The sequence below is a fragment of the Chinchilla lanigera genome, unplaced genomic scaffold, assembly GCF_000276665.1.
Source record: "Chinchilla lanigera isolate Chin_1 unplaced genomic scaffold, ChiLan1.0 scaffold00080, whole genome shotgun sequence".
Taxonomy (NCBI): Eukaryota; Metazoa; Chordata; class Mammalia; order Rodentia; family Chinchillidae; genus Chinchilla; species Chinchilla lanigera.
In genome coordinates, this window is record NW_004955481.1 from 9751185 (window position 1) to 9773204 (window position 22020).

Below are 22020 nucleotides of genomic sequence, written 5' to 3' on the forward strand. Positions count from 1 at the left end.
ATATATATATATATATATTCCCTTGAAGAACTTCTTTCAGGGGTGGTAAAAGTAGTCTATTTTCCTTACAGCCCCAGGCTATGAAATTTCTTCCCAATTCTACCCCATTACTCCTGAGTTGTTTGTCATCCCCCTCAACCACTGAAGTCCAGCAATTTAGAACCTCTCCTTTACCTCCTCAACTATTCTATGCTGGCAAATTCAGACTCACACACCTCTGATCCCCACCTGTTGTGCCAAAACTGCTCACACAGTTCCTAAACCAGATAGGGTTCTGTGACAAATGCAGGATGAATTGAGAGGAAGCACCCTCTCTCCCACAAATCTTCACCTTGGTTTGAAGTTTGATCTCAACCTGAAAATTACGTTGACTTTCTGAAATGTCTTCTGCTCCTGCCAGAATATGATATGAGCAAGAAAAGAATGGACATTTGTTTGCCTTGTGGCACAAAACAAAAGTAAAACCTTTATATTCTCACCATAGTTTCCCCTTGCAAAGAACACCTGTGCTTAGGCTTCAAGTATTACTTGGCCTTAATCTCTCAACAAAGTACAAGATGCCTCCTTATCCACCACCCCTTGACAGGTTCAAGAAAAAAGACACCTGTGCTAGTATCAGAAGGAATGCTGTTCTCACTATTTTCACTTGCAAAGTCACTCTACTGCTAAGATGTGCCCCTTTTTTTCACTCATGCTTTTCTTTACCCCTTTGCTCTTGTAATTACAGTGGAAGGACACAGTCTTCTTTACAATGTGGCTGGGATAGGGAATGCAAACAATGAAAAACAAAACACACTAAACCTGCTGCATATTATGGTTCTAGACGGGCAGAATGGATGAGTTCTGAAATAACTCAAGTCATTGTAAAAATCCACAAAGATCCCAAGGTGGTTCACTGCAGCGGTGACCCCATAGCAATCCAGCCCCATAACGGAGGTAATAAAGCAGATTTCACCTTAGGAAGCAACAAGAAATGTGAGAGGGACATGGGAAAGACAGGCTGCTGAGACTGTTTACCAGCTGAGTGACTCCAAGCAAATTAGTTATTTAATCGCTTCTCCAGACTTGCCAAGGGGTGAAACAATTGAGCAGCTAGATCCAGGCTCCAGTATTCAAGGAAAGTTTTAAAGACTAAAAAGAAAACCTTCACAAACGACCCTGAGTAATATGTAAGCTACTATGGTCGGAAAACACTCAAAAGGTGTGCTAGAAATTCTGGAATCCAACAAAAGGAACCTGTTATTTAAAAAGTTTGTGAATTATAGGCTAGAATATCCTATTGTTATTTTAAAAATAGCTAAACACAGATCAAATTCGACACCGACCAAAAGTAACAGATTAGTCAATTCAGTGCTTTTATTTTATAAACTATACGGATGCAGTATAGCTTATCCTGGGAAAAAACAACAATGCCCCAGGAAGAAAAAGTGAGCTGGTTCGTAGAAGAAAAATGTGTATACATGGGCAAGGGCAGTAAAGCACTAGTTATGTCAGCTCTGTATTCAAACCACAAACAGACACTGCAAGCAGGTTCAGATATTAGAAGTCTTGACTTCTAACCACAACAAGTTTCTAAACACAGGCACACAAATTACAGCAAAGACAAGCACATCCTGTTTGCACTCAGCTTCCTGTTTTAGGCTGCCTGATCCCTTTTACTCAGCTGCTCCCTAGGCCAACACTGTCAGACCTTTGACAAGCGGGTAACCTTTCATATCTGCAAACAAGTGGCTCACTAGACACTATTTCACTGACAATAAAATCCATTACTCAGGACAAAGATAAGCCTAACAAGCACCAAAAACAATCAGGAGCCTCTAAGACACTTTCTGGATTTCCCATGCTTTACAGTCATCTGACCTACAGTAAGCAATAAAAACACAAATAGTGCCTGGATACGGAAATGAAATCTTCTTTTGTAAATGGGAAGGGGACCAAGAGATGAAAGAAGGCCATAGGGAGGGGAGAAGAGGGGAAGGGAAGGGGAAGTAAAAAGAACTGAGACGTGTTATGTCCATGTGCCAACCCCCCACAATGGACGTAACCATTATATACTGTAAATATGCACTATGACAGTTCTTAAAAAAATTTTAAAAGGGCTGGAAGCCAGGCATGGTGGCACACGCCTGTAATCCCAGCACTTGAGAGGCTGAGGCAAGAGGACTGCTGTGAGTTCAAGGCTAGCCTGGGATCCAGTGAGTGCAAGGCCAGCCTGAGTGGCATAGCAAGCCCCTGTCTTAAAAAACCAAAATATATACAAAAGAAAAGGGCTGCAGATGGAGCTCAGTGGTGAAGTGCTTGCCTAGCATGCATAATGCCTTGGGTTCAAATCTCCAGTACTAAAAAATTAAAAAAAAAAAAAAAAGTCTGAAACAACACCTGGAAAAAAGACCAAGAAAAATTGAAACTGTTTTTATAATTAAATGTTGGCACCTTCTCGAATGCAGAAAAACAGATTTCTGCCGGCTGGTCCGCACAGGCCAGATTCCCAGCAGGGGGTCACTGGACAGTTCACGGGTCCTCCCCATACGCAGTGTCCCGAATCCAACCTCCACCCACCGCCAGTCTACCATTTGGCACCAGAGCAGCCCTGCAGCAGCCCCTGGCAGTGTTACCAGGCTGGAAGCCTCCACTCCAGGCATAATTTCCACTGCTCTCAAATGATGGGCGGCTCCCCGGGCCACATTTGGTATGAGGAGTAAATGCTGGGCAACAAATACCCTAGCTTTTATGGACAAGTCATTGACCCCTATGGGGTTGCTTGTGCAAATGGAAAGTAGGAAGGCTGGACTACACTCATCTCTAATGTTTCTTCCAGCTGTAGAAAAAACCCAGGGGTTCAAAATTAACAGCGGAAGCTCCTGTGGCTTCCTGTATTTTTTTTCCTTTGGTCAAATAAGATGCCTCTGATATCCCACACCTCTCATTGTGAATATTATATGCCTTGATTTCATACCCAAGGATTTTTTCCCCTTGAAATGTGGATCAGAACATTTCTCACTTGACAGCAATAGAGTGACAAACCTTAAGGACTGTTCTTCATACATGGTCTTTTTATTAAGATCTTAATGTAATCACCACTCAGTTCCCACACTAGTGATATGATTCATGGAGAGAACAGGCACAAAGGAGGGAGGAAATCTGACCAGCAGCATGTGGCACACCCGCAGGAGGACTGGTAATGGGGAAAGAATGAGACAGAATCTGGGCAAGGGAGGGGTGAGGACAAGTACACTGAGTCAAAGCAAGGGAACACACAGCCAGTTCAACAGAAGAGAAGGCAAAGGGGGTGGGCAAAGGAGAAAAGTGAAGAAGACGAAAACCTGTATCCATAGACAGAAGTTTAAATCTGAAATCTATCCATTCACCCACCCATTCATTCACCTGACTGATACCGAATGCCGAGAACTGAGCTAGATGATGGGGAAATACGAAGGTCAGCCACACTGACCTGCTCCGTGGGGTTATGGTCTAGCAGGAGATAAAGGCATGTACACAAGCCGCGGGAACGCATGGCAGAAAGCGTACTGTGCTGTGAAGGCAACATAAAAGAGAATTCTCCGCTATGAGACTCGGAGGAGGATGGGTTTACTCCCAGGGATGGATCAGACAAAGGAGGCGTCATAGAAAGAATGACATTCTGAGCCAAAAGCAAAACAGAAACAAAGACCTCCAAGTAGGAAATCAAGAACCTAAGTACAATGAGTAACAGGGTTTGATTCGAGACACAGGCAAGCATGAAAGGAGAAATGGTATTAATAATAATTGTTAGCAACCCAGACAGCCATGGCTAAACTGGGTAACTGGACTGCAGCACAAGTGAAACTTCAGCAATCAGCTTTAGAACGTGAATTTAAATCAGTGGAGGTGGAGGAGGCAAGGAGGAAGTTGAGAAGCTAGGAAGTAGAGGAAATTTAAAAACAAAAACGTGAACCATAAAATTAAAGTAATAATATCAACATAAAGTTAATCTGTGCAGATATGTAAAGTCCCTCAAAGAAGCAGGATATCTTCCAAACCAAAAGCTAGAAGACGACAAAAAGCCTTGGGTGATGTAATTAATATATTTAAACAAAGGACGTACCACGTCAAAAAGTGGCCAACAAAGAAACTTGAAAAATCTAGGGAAAAAAGCAGAGCACATTTTGACTGCAGAACTGTCCAACGCAGAGAAATAGGAGAGCCCAGTGACACATGACCTCTGCTGTGGAACACGGTTACTTCACGAAGCTTAAAAATGGAGGAAGAATAAAGGGATCAAGATATACCATGTGCAGGTACAAATTCCGCATGATGAATGTGATTGTTATGTATCCCTGAAATGTACCAAGAAACTTAAAAAAAAAAGGGAACCACACATAGCAGCAGGTGGAGGGATGGGTGCCGGGTCAGAAGGATGTGGCTCAAATCTCCATGCAGCTCATGTCAGTCTGAACAGATCCTTAGTTTCCTCACTTGGACACCAAGGACAATTGTGTCCATTCTGCAGAACCACTGGGAGCATTACATGCCCAGCTATGCACAAAGTACTTAATACCCAGCCTACAGTGAACATCGATAATCTTTGCTTGTCATAACTGTTTCTCCCTACAAACTGTTATCTTACTATTTCATGTTCACTAACCAAGTCTGATATTAAAGAGCAACAGGCTAGCAAAAACAGAATTCTGTTAATGGGGAAGAAATTCTTCACTCTAAAAGAATAAATTGGCATTCTGCTTTAAGTTCAAGCACTAAGTCCAAATATAATTGAGTCTCTGAAAGATGGATCATTTCCAGATACACAATAATTTTTTTCTTGAGATGGGGTCTTGCTATGTAGTACAGGGTAGCCTTGAGTTCACTATGTAGTCCAAGCTAGCCTCCAACTCGTGATGATCCTCCTGACTCTGCCTCCCAAGTGCTGGGATTACAGGCTTGCACCACCATGCCTGGCTCAATAAATTTTTTGACTCTACTTTTTATTGGTTTTTTTTTGTTTGTTTGTTTGTTTTTTTTGGTGTTTTTGAGACAGGGTCTCACTATGCAGTTCAGGCCGGTCTTGAGCTCACTTTGTAACCCAGGTTGGTCTCGAACTTGCAACAATTCTCCTGCCTCAACCTCCCAAGTGCTGGGATTACAGGCGTATGCCACCATGCCTGGCAATTTTTTGACTCTAGACCAAAGCTAAAACATAGTAAACAAAACACTGAGAGGTCTTCCTCAGAAGCTAGATGGGTGTCCCTCTGACCAGCCCTACTTAATTCCACCCTCAACCTACAACAAGCCAATTTTTATACTTTCACATACTTTCCAACCTCCACCTGTGCTATACCCTTCAATCACACACCATTGTGAGGTCCTTCATCTGCCTTTCTAACCTTCTAGAGGTCAAAAAATTTCTTTCCCATTTTTGCATTTTCTGCCTCCACATCCCAATATACTTTGCATCAAACAGAACCACAAGAACCAGAACAAATATGTATTAGAAGGATGAATGTCCTTTTTTCTCTTCTTTTTTTTTTGGTACCTGGAATCAAACTCAGGACCTTGCGCTTGCCATGCAGGCACTTGTGCTGCTGAGCTATATCCCCGGCCCACAAGGATGAATTTCAAACACATTTTTCTTTAATAACCCAATTTACTACTATCCACCATTCCTGCACTGAGGCTGCTTTCAGGTTTATTGAACTCTTTTTTTCTTTTCCCTTCCTCTCCTGTACCACCTCTTTAGTCCTGGATATTACAGCAAAGTCAGAAGACTTTATTTAACTGGATTCTCCATAAATTTCTACAGTTGGGGCCAAGCTATATCACTGGGCTCTGAAAACCTTTTATTCATCTCTAGTTCATGTCCCGATAGCAACTTTCAGAGAGGAGTGATGGGCTGGGGATATAGCTCAGTGGCTCTGGGCCGGCCTAACAAGTGCGAGGTCATGAGTTCGATTCCCTGAAGCAAACAAAAAAAAGAGCAGTGTTGTGCAAGGTCAAGAAGCACAAGGCCAAAAGTCAGAACTCACAGTTCTTCCTGTGTGACTTCAGACAAAGCAATCAACTTCCTCACACATCATTTTCCTCAGGAGTACCCGAATGAGGGGGCATCTGCGCAAAAGCTTAAAAACAGGGTAAGCGTCCCCCAAGTGGGAGCTAATTATTACCATTGTCTACTTTGTCTAAGCAATCTACCAACCCCCACCCTTCTTCCATTCCTTTTTGCCAGATAACTAAGAACGTCTTACCTACTTTACCAGAACAGTTCATCCTGGTTCCATGTACGTATTTATTCTGAAAGGCAGTGAAGGTACAGGGGCAAACAGAGCTAGAATCAGGAGCACACCCGGTGCTACATATGTGATCGCACCATCTCACCTGTGCCTCAGATTCCTCTACCAAAACGCAGTGCATTTGAACATGTTTCTTACAGAATCACTGAGAAGTGAATGGAAAAAATGAGAGAGCATTAAGCAAATGAAGAGGGAAAGTGTAAGATGTAAGGGGTTTGTTGTTGTTGCTGTTGTTGTTTTAGTAACACAAACCTAGTGTTCGTTCTGCTTCTATCATTTAACTAGTTGTGTGGCACTGGACAAAGTGTAATTTCCAGTCCAATTTCTGGTCTGTAAAGTGGGAGAGCAGGGTGGATATATATAGGCTACTAGGGTTGTTCATTTCTTATCCTACCCTCTGCTTTTCTTTCTTAAAAACAACAAAACAACACAAACAACAATCAAAAAGAAACCTTATTTACTGGATCAACAGAGCACACCATTTTTGATCATCAGCAAAAAAAAAAAAAAAAGCAGAAAGCATATCTCCAATGCATCTATATTTAACAGTAAATTAGACATGTACTTCTATAAAATATACTATGTTCTGTCTAAACCATAATACCAAAACGAAATGTCAAAGGGTAAGATAAAAATATAGAAAGATTTAAAACTTAGTTCTATTATGTCTTTCCCATACCCCCAAAGGAAGGTCTTATGCATCTCCAGAATTTGGAAATTCACTTTGGAGGTCACTACACTATTTGGTAAGCTGTTTAGACAGAAACAAATCAACTGTGTTCTCCAGCCAGCCTAATGACAAACACCTAGTAGGTGCTTAGCAAACACTGGCCCACTTAAGTTTTTAAAAACTTCACATACAGGCTTCAAGCTTGTGCAAAGCAAGGACTGTCATTTCCCCCTGTCTTCAACTCCCTTTTTCTTCAACTAGAGAAGTAGCTGGTTCCTTGCCTTCATCTCTACATCACACACACCAACCCCACTCCTTCTATAGCAGGACTTTCTCTTAGGTCACCCTGGATCTGCTGGGGGAATGGATGGCTTTTCCTAGGTCTCTACCTTCACGGCCACTCTCTCTCCTTATTCACCTCCCTCTAGCCTCCCACCATCTCTTTCCAATTCCTCAGAAATAATAAAGTACCTATCACTCCAAGGCCTGCACATTTGCAATTCCTTTCCTGGCTGGAACATTTTTCTCAGTTCTTCAGTTGCTTTTTTTTTTTTTTGGTACCGGGAATCGAACTTAGGACCTTGTGCTTGCCAGAGAGGAACTTGTGCCGCTGAGCTATATCCCTGGCCCTCTTCCCAGTTCTTTGCAGGAAGAGGGCTCCTCATCAGTCAGCCTTCAGTTCACCTTCCCTATAACACAGCTGTCTGGCACACAGTGGGGACTCGCAGTATTTGTTCAAAAAGCAGGCTCCACAGTGGTCAGTTAACCCCTGAATCTAAATCCGGCATCAGACTCACCTTTCAGTTTCAGTACCTCCTGTCGAAGTGCGTGGTAGACATCCATGCCTAGAGCGTACTAAGTACACCCGAAACCACACCCTTCCACTTTTTTTAAACCTGTTCCTCTGATCTAAAATATGAGCAATATGCTCCACATTTTCCACTTCACAACGATGAATCTCATTCATTGGCTCCACCTGTCCAAAAATCTAATCATCCTTTGAAATTGAACTCAAACATCACTGTATCACTTCATTCGTTTGTGCATTCAATCAACCACTTATTCATTCAACAAATACCGAGTGCCTTTTATGAGGCAAGCACTACATCAGGTACAGCAAAGAAGCAGAGTAGATGTATTCTTATCTATTATATATGAGTCCAATAATCACACAAATATTTAATCATAGACTAAAGAATGATATGAAGGAAAAGTGGTAAAAACTATGAGAGAAAAATCAGCGAAGAATTAAGAAACAATGCTCTAATTAATATGCTGGCTGAATGAGGTCTAACTTACAGCAGGGAGAGTGAAGGGAAGGGCATGCCGGGCAGAGGGGTCAGCCAAGTCCCGGAAGCAGGAAATCAGCAGGCTTAGCTTAAGCAGCTATCTCTCTGCCTTATATAGTATCCTATCTGGACCTGCCCCCACCCCCATCCTCATTTTACTAGTAGTGACCTGAGAGAAAGCACACAGTGACCAGTATGAGTCAACACCCTTAGGAGATGCTGAGTCACAGATCTGGTACCTAGAAGTCTAAGCCAGTAAAAACTTCCAGGCGACTCTGATATACAAGCAAATTTATAAATCATCTGCTCGACTACACATTCAGTAAACACGTATTGACTATTCTCTTAGGAAATCTCTAAGGCTGGTGTGATCGGTTGTTTTCAAAATTGGCACCAACCAAACCGCATGTCTTTCTGCAAGGTGACTCAGACTCTCTCTCTACCCTTTAGTAAGTGAAGTCTATGTCCCTGCCACTTGAATCTGTGACTCTGGCCAAAAGAATGAGGCAAAAGTGATGATGCATGACTCCTAGGACTATGTCTAAGGAAATCCAGGAGTTTTCATTATGGTCCAGCCACTACACAAAAGGAGCCTGATCTAGAGTAATAAATGATGAGAACCAGGATGTCCCTGCCAAAAGCTAGCTCCAAGTCCCCAGATAAGCCTTGATCACCGTCACACAAATACAGCAATGTGTTCGCCCCGTCTGAGTCACTATGAGCAATTACAAGCAATAAATGACTGCCATTTTAGCTGGGTGTGGCAGCACATGCCTAGGAGGCTGAGGCAGAAGGATCAGAAGTTAGAGCCCAGCTGGGATAACTCAGCAGCTCAGCAATGCCTTGTCTCAAAAAGGACCGGGGATATAGCTCAGTGAGAAGGCCCTGGGTTCAATCCCCCATAACACACACACACACACACACAGGCTGTCATTTATGCCACCAAAAGCTTTTGGATAGTTTATTACATAATAATAGATAACTGCAACAGTCATAAATTCCAAACTCTCTTTAGCACTCAAATATTTCCCAACTTTGATGTTCAAAATACTTTCTCATCTTCATCAAAATCCTTTCTCATCTTCATCAAAATCACCCCTCTTTCAATTTAAACTCATCTCTCCTTAAAAAAATCTTTGAAGTTCATGAAGAACAATTAATCAAAATCCCCCTAGCGGCTGGGGATTTAGCTCAGCGGCAAAAGCGCCTGCCTGGCAAGCGCAAGGTCATGAGTTCGGTTCCCGGTACCGGAGAAAAACCAAAAAAAAAAAAAAAAAAGAAATCCCCCTAGCAATTATTCTTGTCTTTCAAGATGGTAATCAAGCTGTCCTTTAACTTTTGCTTCTTGAAGCTAAAATCTTTCCTTTTTTTTTTTTAAACTTACATTGACAGGATCAAAATTGAATGTCACACGTGTGTGGTAAAGATTTCTTTCTATAATCTAATTTCACACAGTCCCAAAACATGGCAGCATCACAAAAGTTACTAAGTACTATACAAAGTTAAAGTTAATCCTCTACTAGAATTCATATGAAACCTTTTTTTTTTTTTTTTTTTTTTGGTTTTTTGAGACAGGGTCTCTCTATGTAGTTCAGACTGGCCCTAAACTCACCTTACAGCCCAGGCTGGCCGCAAACTCACAATGATCCTCCTGCTTCAGCCTCCCAAATGCTGGGATTACAGACATGTGCCACCATGCCCAGCTCTGAAACCTTTCTATCCTTAACACTGCTCAGTCCACCTCGCGCTGACTCCTTTCACTTACTTCCTTGCTGTGAGGCGCCAGTACAGCAGTCATTTCAAACAAAATCAGGTTTTTGAAGCACAACAGAAAGACGCTCCTGAATATGAGGGCGATCTGGCCATGAGATCTGTTGCCCCATTGATCGCCAAGGTTGACGGGGTTGATCTGGCTGGCTAGACAGGTGTTCCTTTCCTCCCTCAATGCTCCACGTACGTCCCTCTTGAAGCTGTGCGCTAGGCCCCGAAGAGGACGACCACACCCCATCCCCCACCCCGATAGAGGGCCGTTCCTCAGTCAAGGGTAGGAGTAGCTGCGCTCCCCGGCTAGAACCTCCAAACAAGCTCTCAAAAAAGATGCTCCTGAGACTCCAGCTGGAGTGCTGCACCATTAATCTCAGTGAAGGTTTCTACCCACAACGGGAGTCTGTCCATAGGTCAGGCAGGCTCTGGGAACTTTTCCTCCTACCCTGATGATAAAATTTCCTTGTGAAAGGCAAAATTTTTAGTACTTTCCCCCCACACTCAGTACTGGAAATTGAACCCAGGGCTTTCCCATTGAGCTATATCCCCAGCCCTTCGTTTTTTTGGGTTTTTTTTTTTTTTTTTTTTAGTACGGGGAATGGAACTCAGGTCCTTGCGCTTGCCAGGCAGGAGCTGTGCTGCTGAGCTATCTCCCCAGCCCTCCTTCTTTTATTTTGAGACAGGGTCTCCACCAAGTTGCCCAAACTGTGCTCAAATTGCAATCCTCCTGTCTCAGCTTCCCAGAGTGCTGCGATTATAGGTGTGCACCACCACTCGCCTTTTGAGAAAAGGCACTATTTATGTAGAACCAGACGTCTATAACTACACAGAATCTAACCAGTTGCTTATTGTAGCCTAACAACATGTTTTCCTTCTGAGGCTTACCTGAATACATGTATCACTATTAGAACTGGCTTTAAAACCACTGGTGACGTGGGAATGAGGTCTCCCCAACACAGGGTCATTGTATCAAATGAGACACAGCAATAATCTTGTAAAGCACTATAAAAATGTTAGGTAATACAGTGGGACAAGATTTCAGCAAATCCTTTAAATCTCAATTTAGAAGCGTTACCTGACAGTTTCAGGTGACACATTCAGCATAGGCAGCTATAGGCTCAAGTTCATCAAATGGAAACCAAAACATCCCCCTAACAAGAGAGCATACAATTTTTTAATGCTTCAAAGACTAATAAAGACAAGTCAATAGTGTTTTGATCCTGGGGACCCACTTCAGCCGCTATCTCTGAGGGTGCTGGGCTCTGGACCAAGGACCAAATTTAGTCAAGGAACTCAAGGGCCCAGCAGAAGTGAGGGACAGAGGAAGTCTGAATAAGGAAGAATACATGAGGAGGTCAGAGGGGACTTCGTATATGAAATAAGCCCCTGGGGGAGGCACACGCTGCCGGTCAGCAAAGGAGAAGCCACTGGAAAAGGAACCAGGTCCTGAAGAGACTCGGAACATCCAGGGCGCGGGTAAACCAGTTCAGTGGAGATGGACAGTAGAGAAATGAGAGGGACAAGAAGACGAGTAAGACGCAGGCAGGGTCAGATGGGAAGGGCTTTACAAATCAAACCAAGCAGGAAACAAGGTGCCTGAGAATCTGAACAGAAACACTAGAGTTGGCCTTTAGGAGATACCTGGGGAACAATACGGATAAGACGGGAGCAGGAAAGGGCTGATCGAGAAGTGACAGAAGCCCCCTTGATCAGGGTTTGCACCAGGACTTATAAACATCAAATTCCTAGAAGCAAAGTCAGCAAAAGAGAAAGGTAGCCTCAGCACCTTGGAAGAGTGCAGGCTCTGCCTAAAAATATTCACCAACAAAATTTTAAGCTATTGGGTTGTTTTAAACAAAATGTCCTTTTTTCCCCTTCAGATAAATTAAAGAAATGACAAGAGCAGGTAAAAAGCCACAAAACAAACAACACCCTCAAAAGCGTTTAGCAACCAGGGGTTGAGCGTATTTAGAGGATGAGAACATAAAAAGAACAGGAAGATCTGATCAATATACCAGAGTCCAAACATAAAAACAGAAATATACACCGAGGCCAGGAGTGGTGGTGCACGCCTGTAACCCCAGCACTCGGGAGGCTATGGCAGGAGGATCATCATGAGCTTTCAGCCAGCCTGGGCTACATAGTGAGTTCAAGACCAGCCGGGAACTGCACAATGAGACCCTGTCTCAGAAAAAAAAAAAAAAAAATACACACAGCAGAGAAGACAGTAGGTGAAGCAATGGGTTAGCTACATGTTGATTTTACGATGCCATGTAGATTTGTCAAATTGGTTTGTGAGGACTGGTTTGTGAGGAAAGTTTGTGAGGACTGGTCCAGTTGGTAATAAGGATCTGAGGCTTAAGAAAGGCTGCTAAGGGGCTGGGGATTTAGCTCAGCGGCAAAGCGCCTGCCTGGCAAGAGCAAGGTCATGAGTTCGGTTCCCGGTACCGGAGAAAAACCAAAAAAAAAAAAAAAAAAAAAAGAAAGGCTGCTGGGCCAGTAAAACACTATAATGGTAGCCAAATGTTGGGGTACATTCGAGATTCTTAGAGGGAAGGGCAAAAGCCTTGGAGCACTGAAACATTTATGGGACAGTCCAAGAAGAATGCAAAAACAAAAAAAAAGAATGGAAGGTCACCCTGGAAACTCAGGAGAGGAGAAACGAAGAGGACCACTGAGGAAAAAACAGTTCCATGGTCCTAAGTGATAGGCAAGATTTATTCAGATGGAGGCTGAAATCAGGACACTGGGTTTGGTAACTAGGAGTTTATAGGTAATCTGCAGTACAGCATGAGTAAAATGCTCGTGGGAAGAACCAAAATGACAAAGGCTGGTGAAAGTACGTTATGGGCTCCTCCTCGCCCCACCCTAACTGAGAACTTTCTATGTGCCAAGTGCCACAGATACAGTTCTAATAAAACAAACCACAGCTTTCAATATCCCTACCCCTATGGTTAGAATAAGGGCAATTCCCCTGGGTACTCATCCAGCCTTGGTAAGTAAGCAGCAGTTCTGTGGAAGGGACTTCTATGCTGAAACCAGCTTGCCAGGTGAGCTGGGAAGGGTGTCTCAGAGAAGGCTTGCAGGTGCGAAGTGTGAGGTGAACGTGAACACGGACCATCTGAGGTAACTGAGAAGCTGACTACCTAGGGACAGGAGAATCTGCCTCTTCAGCTGAAGTTAAAACATTCAGAGGTGAAACAGAGTGGGGATACAGGGCAAGGGCCTGCCAGAATCAGAGGCGCGGGAGGTTCTTCACAATCCCTCGGAATGACAGATGGGCACAACTCACTGGTCAGAGTGTGCTCCCCACAATTTAGTATTCACAGTTGGCTAGGAAGGTGAGCAAATGTGTTCACTTCGCTTCTGTTCACAATGGTTCAATGAAACACAGCTGTTTCTCAGAAGGCACAAAAAGAACAGGAAAAAAACAGCAAAGGATGGATAAAGCTGTTGCCCTAACATGTGTAGCTTCTCTAAGGTTTACACAATCAATGGTCTAATTAAGTCAGATTCCAAACAAAACAAAAGGAAACTTTCCCTTAAAAGACCCTTTCAAAGAGTTGAAGGGCCGGCTTTAAGGTATCCTAATTCACAAGGCATTAACCCACTTCGGAGGACTATGTATTTCCCCAGTTTCTACCCCCAGCTTACTCTAAAGAACCAAGAAAACTGTCTGGAGTTACCTGATTTTGCCTGTTTCAAAAGACTGCCACAGTAAACAGCAAGCTGCCGCCAGCTCCTGCGTCTGAGGCCGTTGGAGCCATGTTCAGATGAGATCATCTCAGGAACCAACAGCAGCAGCTTTCAGGCAGAGTGAATGGTGCCGCCTGGGGACGTATCTTTGGTAAGCAAGATTGCAACAGGGCAAGGCTGGTTACCCAGGACAGTGCTGACTCATGCTAGGCAAAACTCCTGTTTCCCAAACAACTCAGCCTGAGCCAATCGTAACCAACTGCAACCTAGAGAAAGAAGAGGCACTCCACTGATTGTTTTAAATCAAGAGCTCGTTACTGGGGGCAGGTAAAACCTCACTCCCCTGCTGCTGGTAACTCTGGAACCCTTAGCAGGGAAGCTCCAGGGGCCAGTTTCTGAAATTTCATCTGGGATTCACAACAGCAAGATTGCTGTAGGTAGCAGGCTCACAGCTCTGAAGATCTCCCTAGGAGGATGGTGCAAAAGTCACTTTGCATTTACAAACTGGAACACCTGGGTCAGTGGCCTCGGGAACATGCCTAGTCATCCAGCTTGTCAAATCATCAGGGTGACTTTGTCAGTTCTAACCAAGCTCACGGCTTTTTCCCCAATAGGCTTCCTCTGACCTAACTACTACTTTACACAATTTAGACTCCTCTCACTAAGAAAGAAGCACTGCAAGGTTTTTTGTTGTTGGTTGGTTTTGTTTTTTTGTTTTTGTTTTTTTCGGGTTTTTTTTTTTGTCTTTTTGAGACAGGGACTCACTATGCAGTTCAGGCTGGCCTTGAGCTCACTTTGTAGCCCAGGCTGGTCTCGAACTCACAATGATCCTCCTGCCTCAGGCTCCCGAGTGCTGGGATTACAGGCAGGTGCCACCACACCTAGCTAAGAAATCTTTTTTAAAAGCAGCTGCCACATTCTCTACACTAAAGCTAAATCATCCACCATCATACCTGCTGGATGAATAAGGAATACAGGAGGCTGTGAAAATCGCTTTAATACTTACTCTTAAAAGAAAAAAAAAAAATCCCTAAATGCATGTCAATTCTCATTTATTAGCTTGCTTATTAAAAAATCAATTCTAGACTGAGTGGCTCATCAACAGCTATTCATTACTATTGAATTTGCCCTGACAGGCAAAATTGGCATTGGTGTTATTCAAAGAAAACAAAAGATCAAGCCTTTGCTGTCTGCGTGTTTTAATCTGACGATGGAAACTGAAGTTCATATCAGATCTTTCTATTCTCTGTTCATCGTATGTGAGGGCTCCCCATGGCCATCAGCTATTTCTTAGGACATTCAGGGCTGCCACATCTAGCCCACTCCACCTTTCAAAGTAGCACGGACTCTGGATGTAGCTGCCAACCCAGCTACTCTTTCAATAAATGTTAGCTTCATTAAAATGCACATGCAGACAGAATTGGAAGGGTTTTTGTTGTTGTTTTTCACTCTGCTATTCAATGGGCTAGTTTAAAAAGAAGTCCTTTACCCTAATCATAACTCCCCTTAACTATATTATTCCAATAGGATAGCCATTCTCATTCCGGGCCTTGATAAGGCATTATAAAATGTTCCCTGTTTTTCTCCCCGTTGGTATTTTCTATTCAGAAAATGGCTGTGTAAAGAAAGTTTCCCTGCAGGGTGTGTTAATCAGTCCTTTTCAAATGATAAAAGCATCCTTATAGCAGCTGAAAACCATTATCTCATGAACCACACCTTAAAAATTATTTCTGTGGCTGATGATAAGTCACAGACATTCTAATATGAAACAACTCTCAAGGTACAAATATGGAACCTCCTTTAGGGGGGAAAGAAACTAGTGTTGTTAAAAAAGCTTCAGGCTCAATCTACATTAGTAAACTTTAAATAAGGGAAAGAAAATCCAGACAGTACAGTGTCTAGAAAGTAAATGTGGGTTACATCAGCAGCAACTGAGGACAAGAAGCATTAGAATTCAATAAATTTGCTAAGACAGACACCACTCAGGAGGTTGGGAGGCCTGTATCGAAGCTTGTCATTTCCTTCTCTGGGATTTTCTGATAGTTTTAACCAGTTTCCTCAATAGGGGCCGGGGACATAGCTCAGCAGCACAAGCGCCTGCCTGGCAAGCACAAGGTCCTGGGTTTGATTCCCGGTACAAAAAAAAAAAAGAAGAAAAAAAACCAGTGCAGTGGTATGGGTACAATTGTACTTCAGTACAATGACATCATTTGAAGCCGGGCATGGTGGCTCATGTCTGTAATCCCAGCACTCAGAAGGCTGAGGCAGGAGGATCACTGCAAGTTTGAGGTCAGCCTGGGCTACAAAGTGAGATCAAGGCCAGCCTGAACTGCATAGCAAGACCCAGTCTCAAAAAAGAAAAAAAGGAAAAATCCTCAACATACAGCCATCCTCCATCCCAGTTCCCTCTTTTAGACTGACAAGTTAAAAAGTATCCATTTAGAGCTTGTCAAAGATGCCAATTTGAGCCATGCACAGTAGATCATGCCAGGAATCCCAGGACTTTTTTTTTTTTGAGACAAGGTCTCAAGTAGTTCAGGCTGCCCTTGAACTCACTATGTAGCCCACACTGGCCTTAAACTTGTAGCGATAGCCTCAACCTTTCCACATGCGGGGCCAACAGAAGGATCTTGAGCTCAAGACCCACCCTGGGTTTCACAGCCCAGAGAAACCTTGTCTCAAAAAAAAAGAAAGAGCTAGATTTGAACTAATGGCTTCTGGCCCTTGAGGTTTTCTGAGGTGATATGAAAATTTTAATTATATGAGGTTCTGTGGGATAACTGGCTGGCTTTGTGATTAAAGTCTTGCAATACATTATTTTTTAAATTTAAGTATTTACTACCCAAAGCTATTTATAGGTTTACTTTTATGAGCAGTCACAACAAATATTTAATGAATGTGTGTACATATACGGGTATGTATGCACAAATATAAAAATAAAATTTGCACACATCCATATTCATCATTCTTCTTAAAGAGCAATGTGTAAAACTCTATAGTCCACATTTAGGGGTTTTACTTTTCCCCCTGCAACAGATCTTAACAAGAAACACCAAAAGAGAAATAAAAATATTCATTTCTTAGTATCCTGTAGCCTTCTAGATCCATAAAAATCTAACAAATACATACAAAAGGAATGGGGAAAAAAATCCCATTTAAGATACACACACAAGGGGGCTGGGGATTTAGCTCAGCAGCACGTGCCTGCCTGGCAAGCGCAACGTTGTGAGTTCGATTCCCGGTACCAGAAAAAAAACAAAACAAACAAACAAAAAACCAACAATAAGATACACACACACACACAAAAGGAATGGGGAGAATAACACAACCAGGGAAGGAACCATGATAGGGACCAGGCTCAAGGAGCTGTTCTTAGCTCTACCTGTACATGAATTTTTAACAATCACATATTCAAATATTACCTGGTAAGTTAAAATTCAGTTACAGTTTTAAATTTTTTTATTATTTAAAAACTAATCTTTTCCCTTTAACATACTTTCCTCTCAAGCCTCCCATTTATTGATCTACTTTACTCCCAGCAGTCTAAATAATAACTGAGCATTTCAGGGATCTTCTTGTTTTGGGGGTTTTAGTGTTTTTGTTTTGGGTGTTGATTCTGGCTTTTCTGATACAGGGTCTCCTCGCTATGTAGCCCAGGCTAGACTCAACCTTGTGATCTTCCTGCTTCAGCCCTCCTGAGTAGGTGGGATTATAGGTCTTTGCCACCACTCCCAGCTTGAATTGTGTTTTTTGGTTTTGTTTTGTTTTGCTGTCTTTTTGAGACAGGGTCTTCCTATGCAGTTCAGGCTGGCCTTGAGCTCACTTTGTAGTCCAGCCTGGCCTTGAACTCACAACAATCCTCCTGCCTCAGCCTCCTGAGTGCTGGGACTACAGGCGTGTACCACCACGCCTGGCATTGGATTGTATTTTGAGAGACACAGGTCCCAGCTATTTTCCCTCAGCTCTACTCAGAATAAAATGAAAAGATATTTTTCAAAGACTACCAAGCTGAACAAAAGTCACACTGTGCAGGTTCTAGACATCAGTTCCCTCCTCCACAAGAACCACAAAGAATTTAACTATCAAACTGCTATTTTGTTGGTTGGGACATTATTTTCTTCAAACCTCCAGAGACAATTATCCTAACTACCATTAAGGATTTTAGCTGTCACAGTCAGTCTTGTTACACTGAGACATTTTCACACCTGAGATGCAGTACAAGGGGCTTAATAGAATTTTTATGCCTGTGAAAATTAAAGTTCTCTTGACTCAACAGAAGTTAAGTGAAATAAAGGAGAAAACCTCCCCCCAAAGGTACAGACGGAAAGCTGAGGCTTCTGACATCCTGATGAGGCAGGGTTTTTTGTTGTTGCTGTTGCCCAGAAATTCAAACCACGGGATGCTCTATGGCTCATATGTCTTGAGAGTGCCCGAACGTCAACTTATCACCACCGCATCAACCAGCGCGGGCTCCTGGAACGTTCGGGAGCACAAACCTGCCGTATACAATGGCCTCTCCCGGGAGACCAAGGCTGTCGCCACGGTGGAGATCATTCCATCTCGGGGCCGGGAGGACCCGGCAGGCCTTTTAATCTTTAAAGAGTCACTTTCATGTTCAGCTATAGGACTGGCACTGCTGAGCGCAACCTGCTTCACAGCATTCTGCTGCAAAACCACGCCAGCGTGACGCGAGGGCCGACCAATCCAGTCTGTCCCCGCTGGTGCGGTTACCAGAATCTGTTCTCTAATGTAATTGCGGGCACTTTATTATCCACTACGGTGTAGTTCTTCATAGCTCAGGAAAGGTATCCAATATCCAGAGTCTAGCAACTGCCTACCGCAGGCACAATGAAATACTAGATTTTTCTATGTCAGTAATTGAAAAAGTCGCGAGCGTGCAAGAAAAGGAGGAAGGCGAAGCTGTCAGGATACAGTCTGAGCGCCTGACGACAAGACTGGGGAAAGGGAGTCAGCGATGTGATCAAACTGCTGTCTTGGGCAGCTCATTTCACAAACCCAGCAACGGAAATCTCAGAGCCATTTGATGGCTGTAATTTTCTACCCAAGGCTATTTCTTAGTTTTCTTCCTGAGCTATTAATACAGAAAAAGGGCAGGGGCAAAGGTCCCTGTCATCAAACTCCATCACCTACACAACTCTAACAGCTCCATAACAAAGTGACTAGCAGGCCCACGTCCTGTCACTTACCTATCTCAGGAACCTTCCGGAGAACACTCTGAGTCTAATTCAACCCTGAAGATTTCTGAAATTCCTAACTCTTTTTATGATACCCCTCTGGATTCTTATCCCTGAATACACACACACACATTCACACACTCTCTCCCCATCGCACCCCGCAACTCCAGAAGTCACATGCCCTAAACTTTCATCCTGGTTTCCACTAAAAACACCACAGGATTAAGTTACCTTTGTCCACATCCTCAAGTCTAGGGGGCCTTTGTCAACATGTGCTTCATCCTGAAGGGTGATTTCTAGCCAAGGAGATAAGATTACCCGTTCAACTACAGTTAATCATCAAACTGGCTTCTGTAGGCTATAGAAATGAAAGGATAAGACTGCACAGCTTGAATGTCCCATCACAGTAATCCAAGTATGGAAAAGGGAGAGAAGACAGGAGAGATTCCAAAATAAAGACTGAACTGTGCATTTCGGTAGCACGTAAGAAAACACTCCGCCTGACTAAGCAGCAGATGAGTAGACCAATACCCAAAGGTCGGCACACTCTCTAAAGGCCATTGTGCTCACAGATCTCACTTCCCCGAGGCTCTGCAAGAGTTCACATCATAAAATTAGACCTGCATCATTTATAAAAGTGGATGGACACATCCTAATATCCAGAATTTTCCTGATTTACTTGCAAATAATAGTACAACCATATTCACCCCAAGTCTACGTAGCAAGGAATAAGACTTATTTTCTTTTTTTGTTTTTTGAGACAACATCTCACTACATAGTTCAGGCTGGTCTTAAACTCACTAACCAGAAACTTGCAGTGATCCACCTGCCTCAGCCTCCTGATGGCTGGGATTATACCACACATGGCTTCTCATTTCTTTTACAAGAGAACAAACAAGACTTAAAGGAACTAAGAACTCTAAAAACACTTCCCATGAAAAAAATTCCCATAGAATATTTATTACCCATTTGAAATAAGAGCAAGAGCAAGCTGGGAGCATATATTTAGCTATATATGTTAGATACACACAATTACACATATATTTTGTGTTATTTCAGCTTTTTGTTTTGTTTTTAAGACAGGGTCTTTCTATGTAGTCGAGCCTGGCCTTGAACCTAAATCCTTCTGTATCAGCCTCCCAAGGAGCTGGGATTATAGGTGTGTGCCACTGTACCCAACTACCTCTGTCCTATTTCTGAACCTTTCCATGAATCTATAATTATCTCACAACAAGTTTTTTTTAAAACACAATTATTCAGTCAACTGTCCAGCAACTACAGAGAACTAAGAAAGGTGAAAAGTTTACAAAGCATGACATGTTCCACTCTGTTTTGCAGTCTCTACTATGCAGAGATGGAGAGAACAGGTGGTTTTTTAAGCATGGACAGGTTACTGGCCCAACTACCTGAAATACATTCAGTTATTGCTTGTCCCCTATCCCTCCTGATCTTTTGTCAGCTCACCCAAAGAAATGAGCGACAGGCCAGAAGACAGCAGAAACAACCAAGGCAGAATGAACTCTCACTGCAATTTCAGCTTAACAGGCAGTCAAAAGAGCTGGGCTTAATATTAAAAACATCTGAAAACCATAGCAGTTAGACAAGTACATTGGGAAAGATGTGATTAGCACCTCATATGTGACAGGATTCTGACTGCAAACAGCTTTACTTCTAAAAGTCTCAGTAGCAGTCTCCAACATGTCAGGGAGATCAGTGGAAAAAAAAATTATAACAATGATGCTTCTGTGACTCTCCCAGCAGAACATCTGCCTCAAGCCCAGATAACAAAGTTTTATTTTCTATACTGATCAACAGCTTTTTGCTAACAGTGGTATCACTATTTATTTTATTGTCACAAACGAGGCCCTCAGAGGTACCAACAACTACATATATATAGGAATCAATATGCTGGGAAGGCTGATTGACAAACTTTGTTGGGAAGACACACCAAAAAACAAACAAACTGAAAAATGAAACGCCACCAATGAATTCTTCTCTAACCGAATGCTGTAGATATTGAGCCAAATATGCTTTTAAGATTGCTGGCTTACATATCAAATGCATCTACATTCTTTCAACCTAGAAATAAACTTCAAAACAATTCTAACTGAACTACAAGTATGAACAAGGATTGTTAATATTTGTAAATCCTATATTCTATATAGGAGGCCATGACAGTTTTAAGCCCACATCAAATGAAAGGATCCTATTGATATAGGACCTCCAAATGATAAAAGGGAAATGTAACTCCCAACCTGCTACATGTCCAATACGTAGAGTTCTGTTCCCCAAAACTGAAGAACAATTTCTGAGGAACAGCGGAGTTAAGAGTAGGAACTCTTACTGAGGGAGAAAAGCTCCTGCCTGAGAGAGACAGGAGTTGCTGTGGACCCCACTCTCCAGAGGAAGTTTTATAAAACTAAAGCACAAGGTAGATACAACGTGGGACAAAACTACGATCAACCAGTAAGTTTGTAAGTATAGCCTTTTAGGTAACGTTGGTCTAGTGGGAAAGAAGTCCCACAGCAAGTGTACACGGAAAGAACAAGGACCTTTTTTGGAAGAGATGAATCAGGAGGTCCTGGCCACCCACTTGGGTGGCTGATGGCTATCTAGACTTTACTGGACCAGGTGATACCAATTGTAATATTGCTTATCCCTGGGGAGGGATGGAAGCCTGGTCATCTTATCTTTATCCTGAGGCCTGGCCTTCACAGTTGTGCTGTATCCTCGTCCTCTGCACTGACTCCCTCATGGGCGCAGCCCTGTCTGACTGCCTGTAATTTTTCTACCTAACTTAGCTCTCTATAACAGCATTTGTAAAGATCCACTCCAAAAAGCAGTAACAGTAGATGAGCTGACGAGTGGAAGGCAGCTGTAGCCTTGTGACTGGGAGCTCAAGCTTCATACTCAGAGTTTTAGATTAAGCACTGTCTGGCTCTAGGCCTGGTCTTTACTTCTCTATGCAGTACTTTTGCATTTGTGAAACACAAATAATAATACCTACTCACCTCAGAGAATTGTTGGAAGGATTAAATGAATTAATGGGATAAAGTCTCTGGCACATGGAAAGCAAAGAAAATTGGTACATTTAACTTAAAAAAAAAAAAAAGAAAGAAAGAAAGAAAGGAAAGATTAAAAGC

General features: G+C 42.8%; 1 protein-coding gene across 4 annotated transcripts in view; it reads right to left on the reverse strand.

Annotated features, from left to right (window-relative positions):
* The window catches only part of Rffl (ring finger and FYVE-like domain containing E3 ubiquitin protein ligase), a 69680-nt gene that overhangs the window by 32816 nt on the left and 14844 nt on the right, over nt 1–22020 (reverse strand). The window contains exon 1 of one of the 4 annotated variants that reach the window (XM_005402855.2): nt 13673–13816. The exons of 2 other annotated variants lie outside the window; for them this stretch is intronic. In XM_005402855.2, coding sequence (XP_005402912.1) covers nt 13673–13769 — 97 coding nt within the window. In that variant the 5' untranslated portion in view covers nt 13770–13816. Of the gene's footprint in view, nt 1–8232; nt 8322–13672; nt 13817–22020 lie in introns of those variants that run through there. One more of the 4 variants, XM_005402862.2, reaches the window with a different exon arrangement.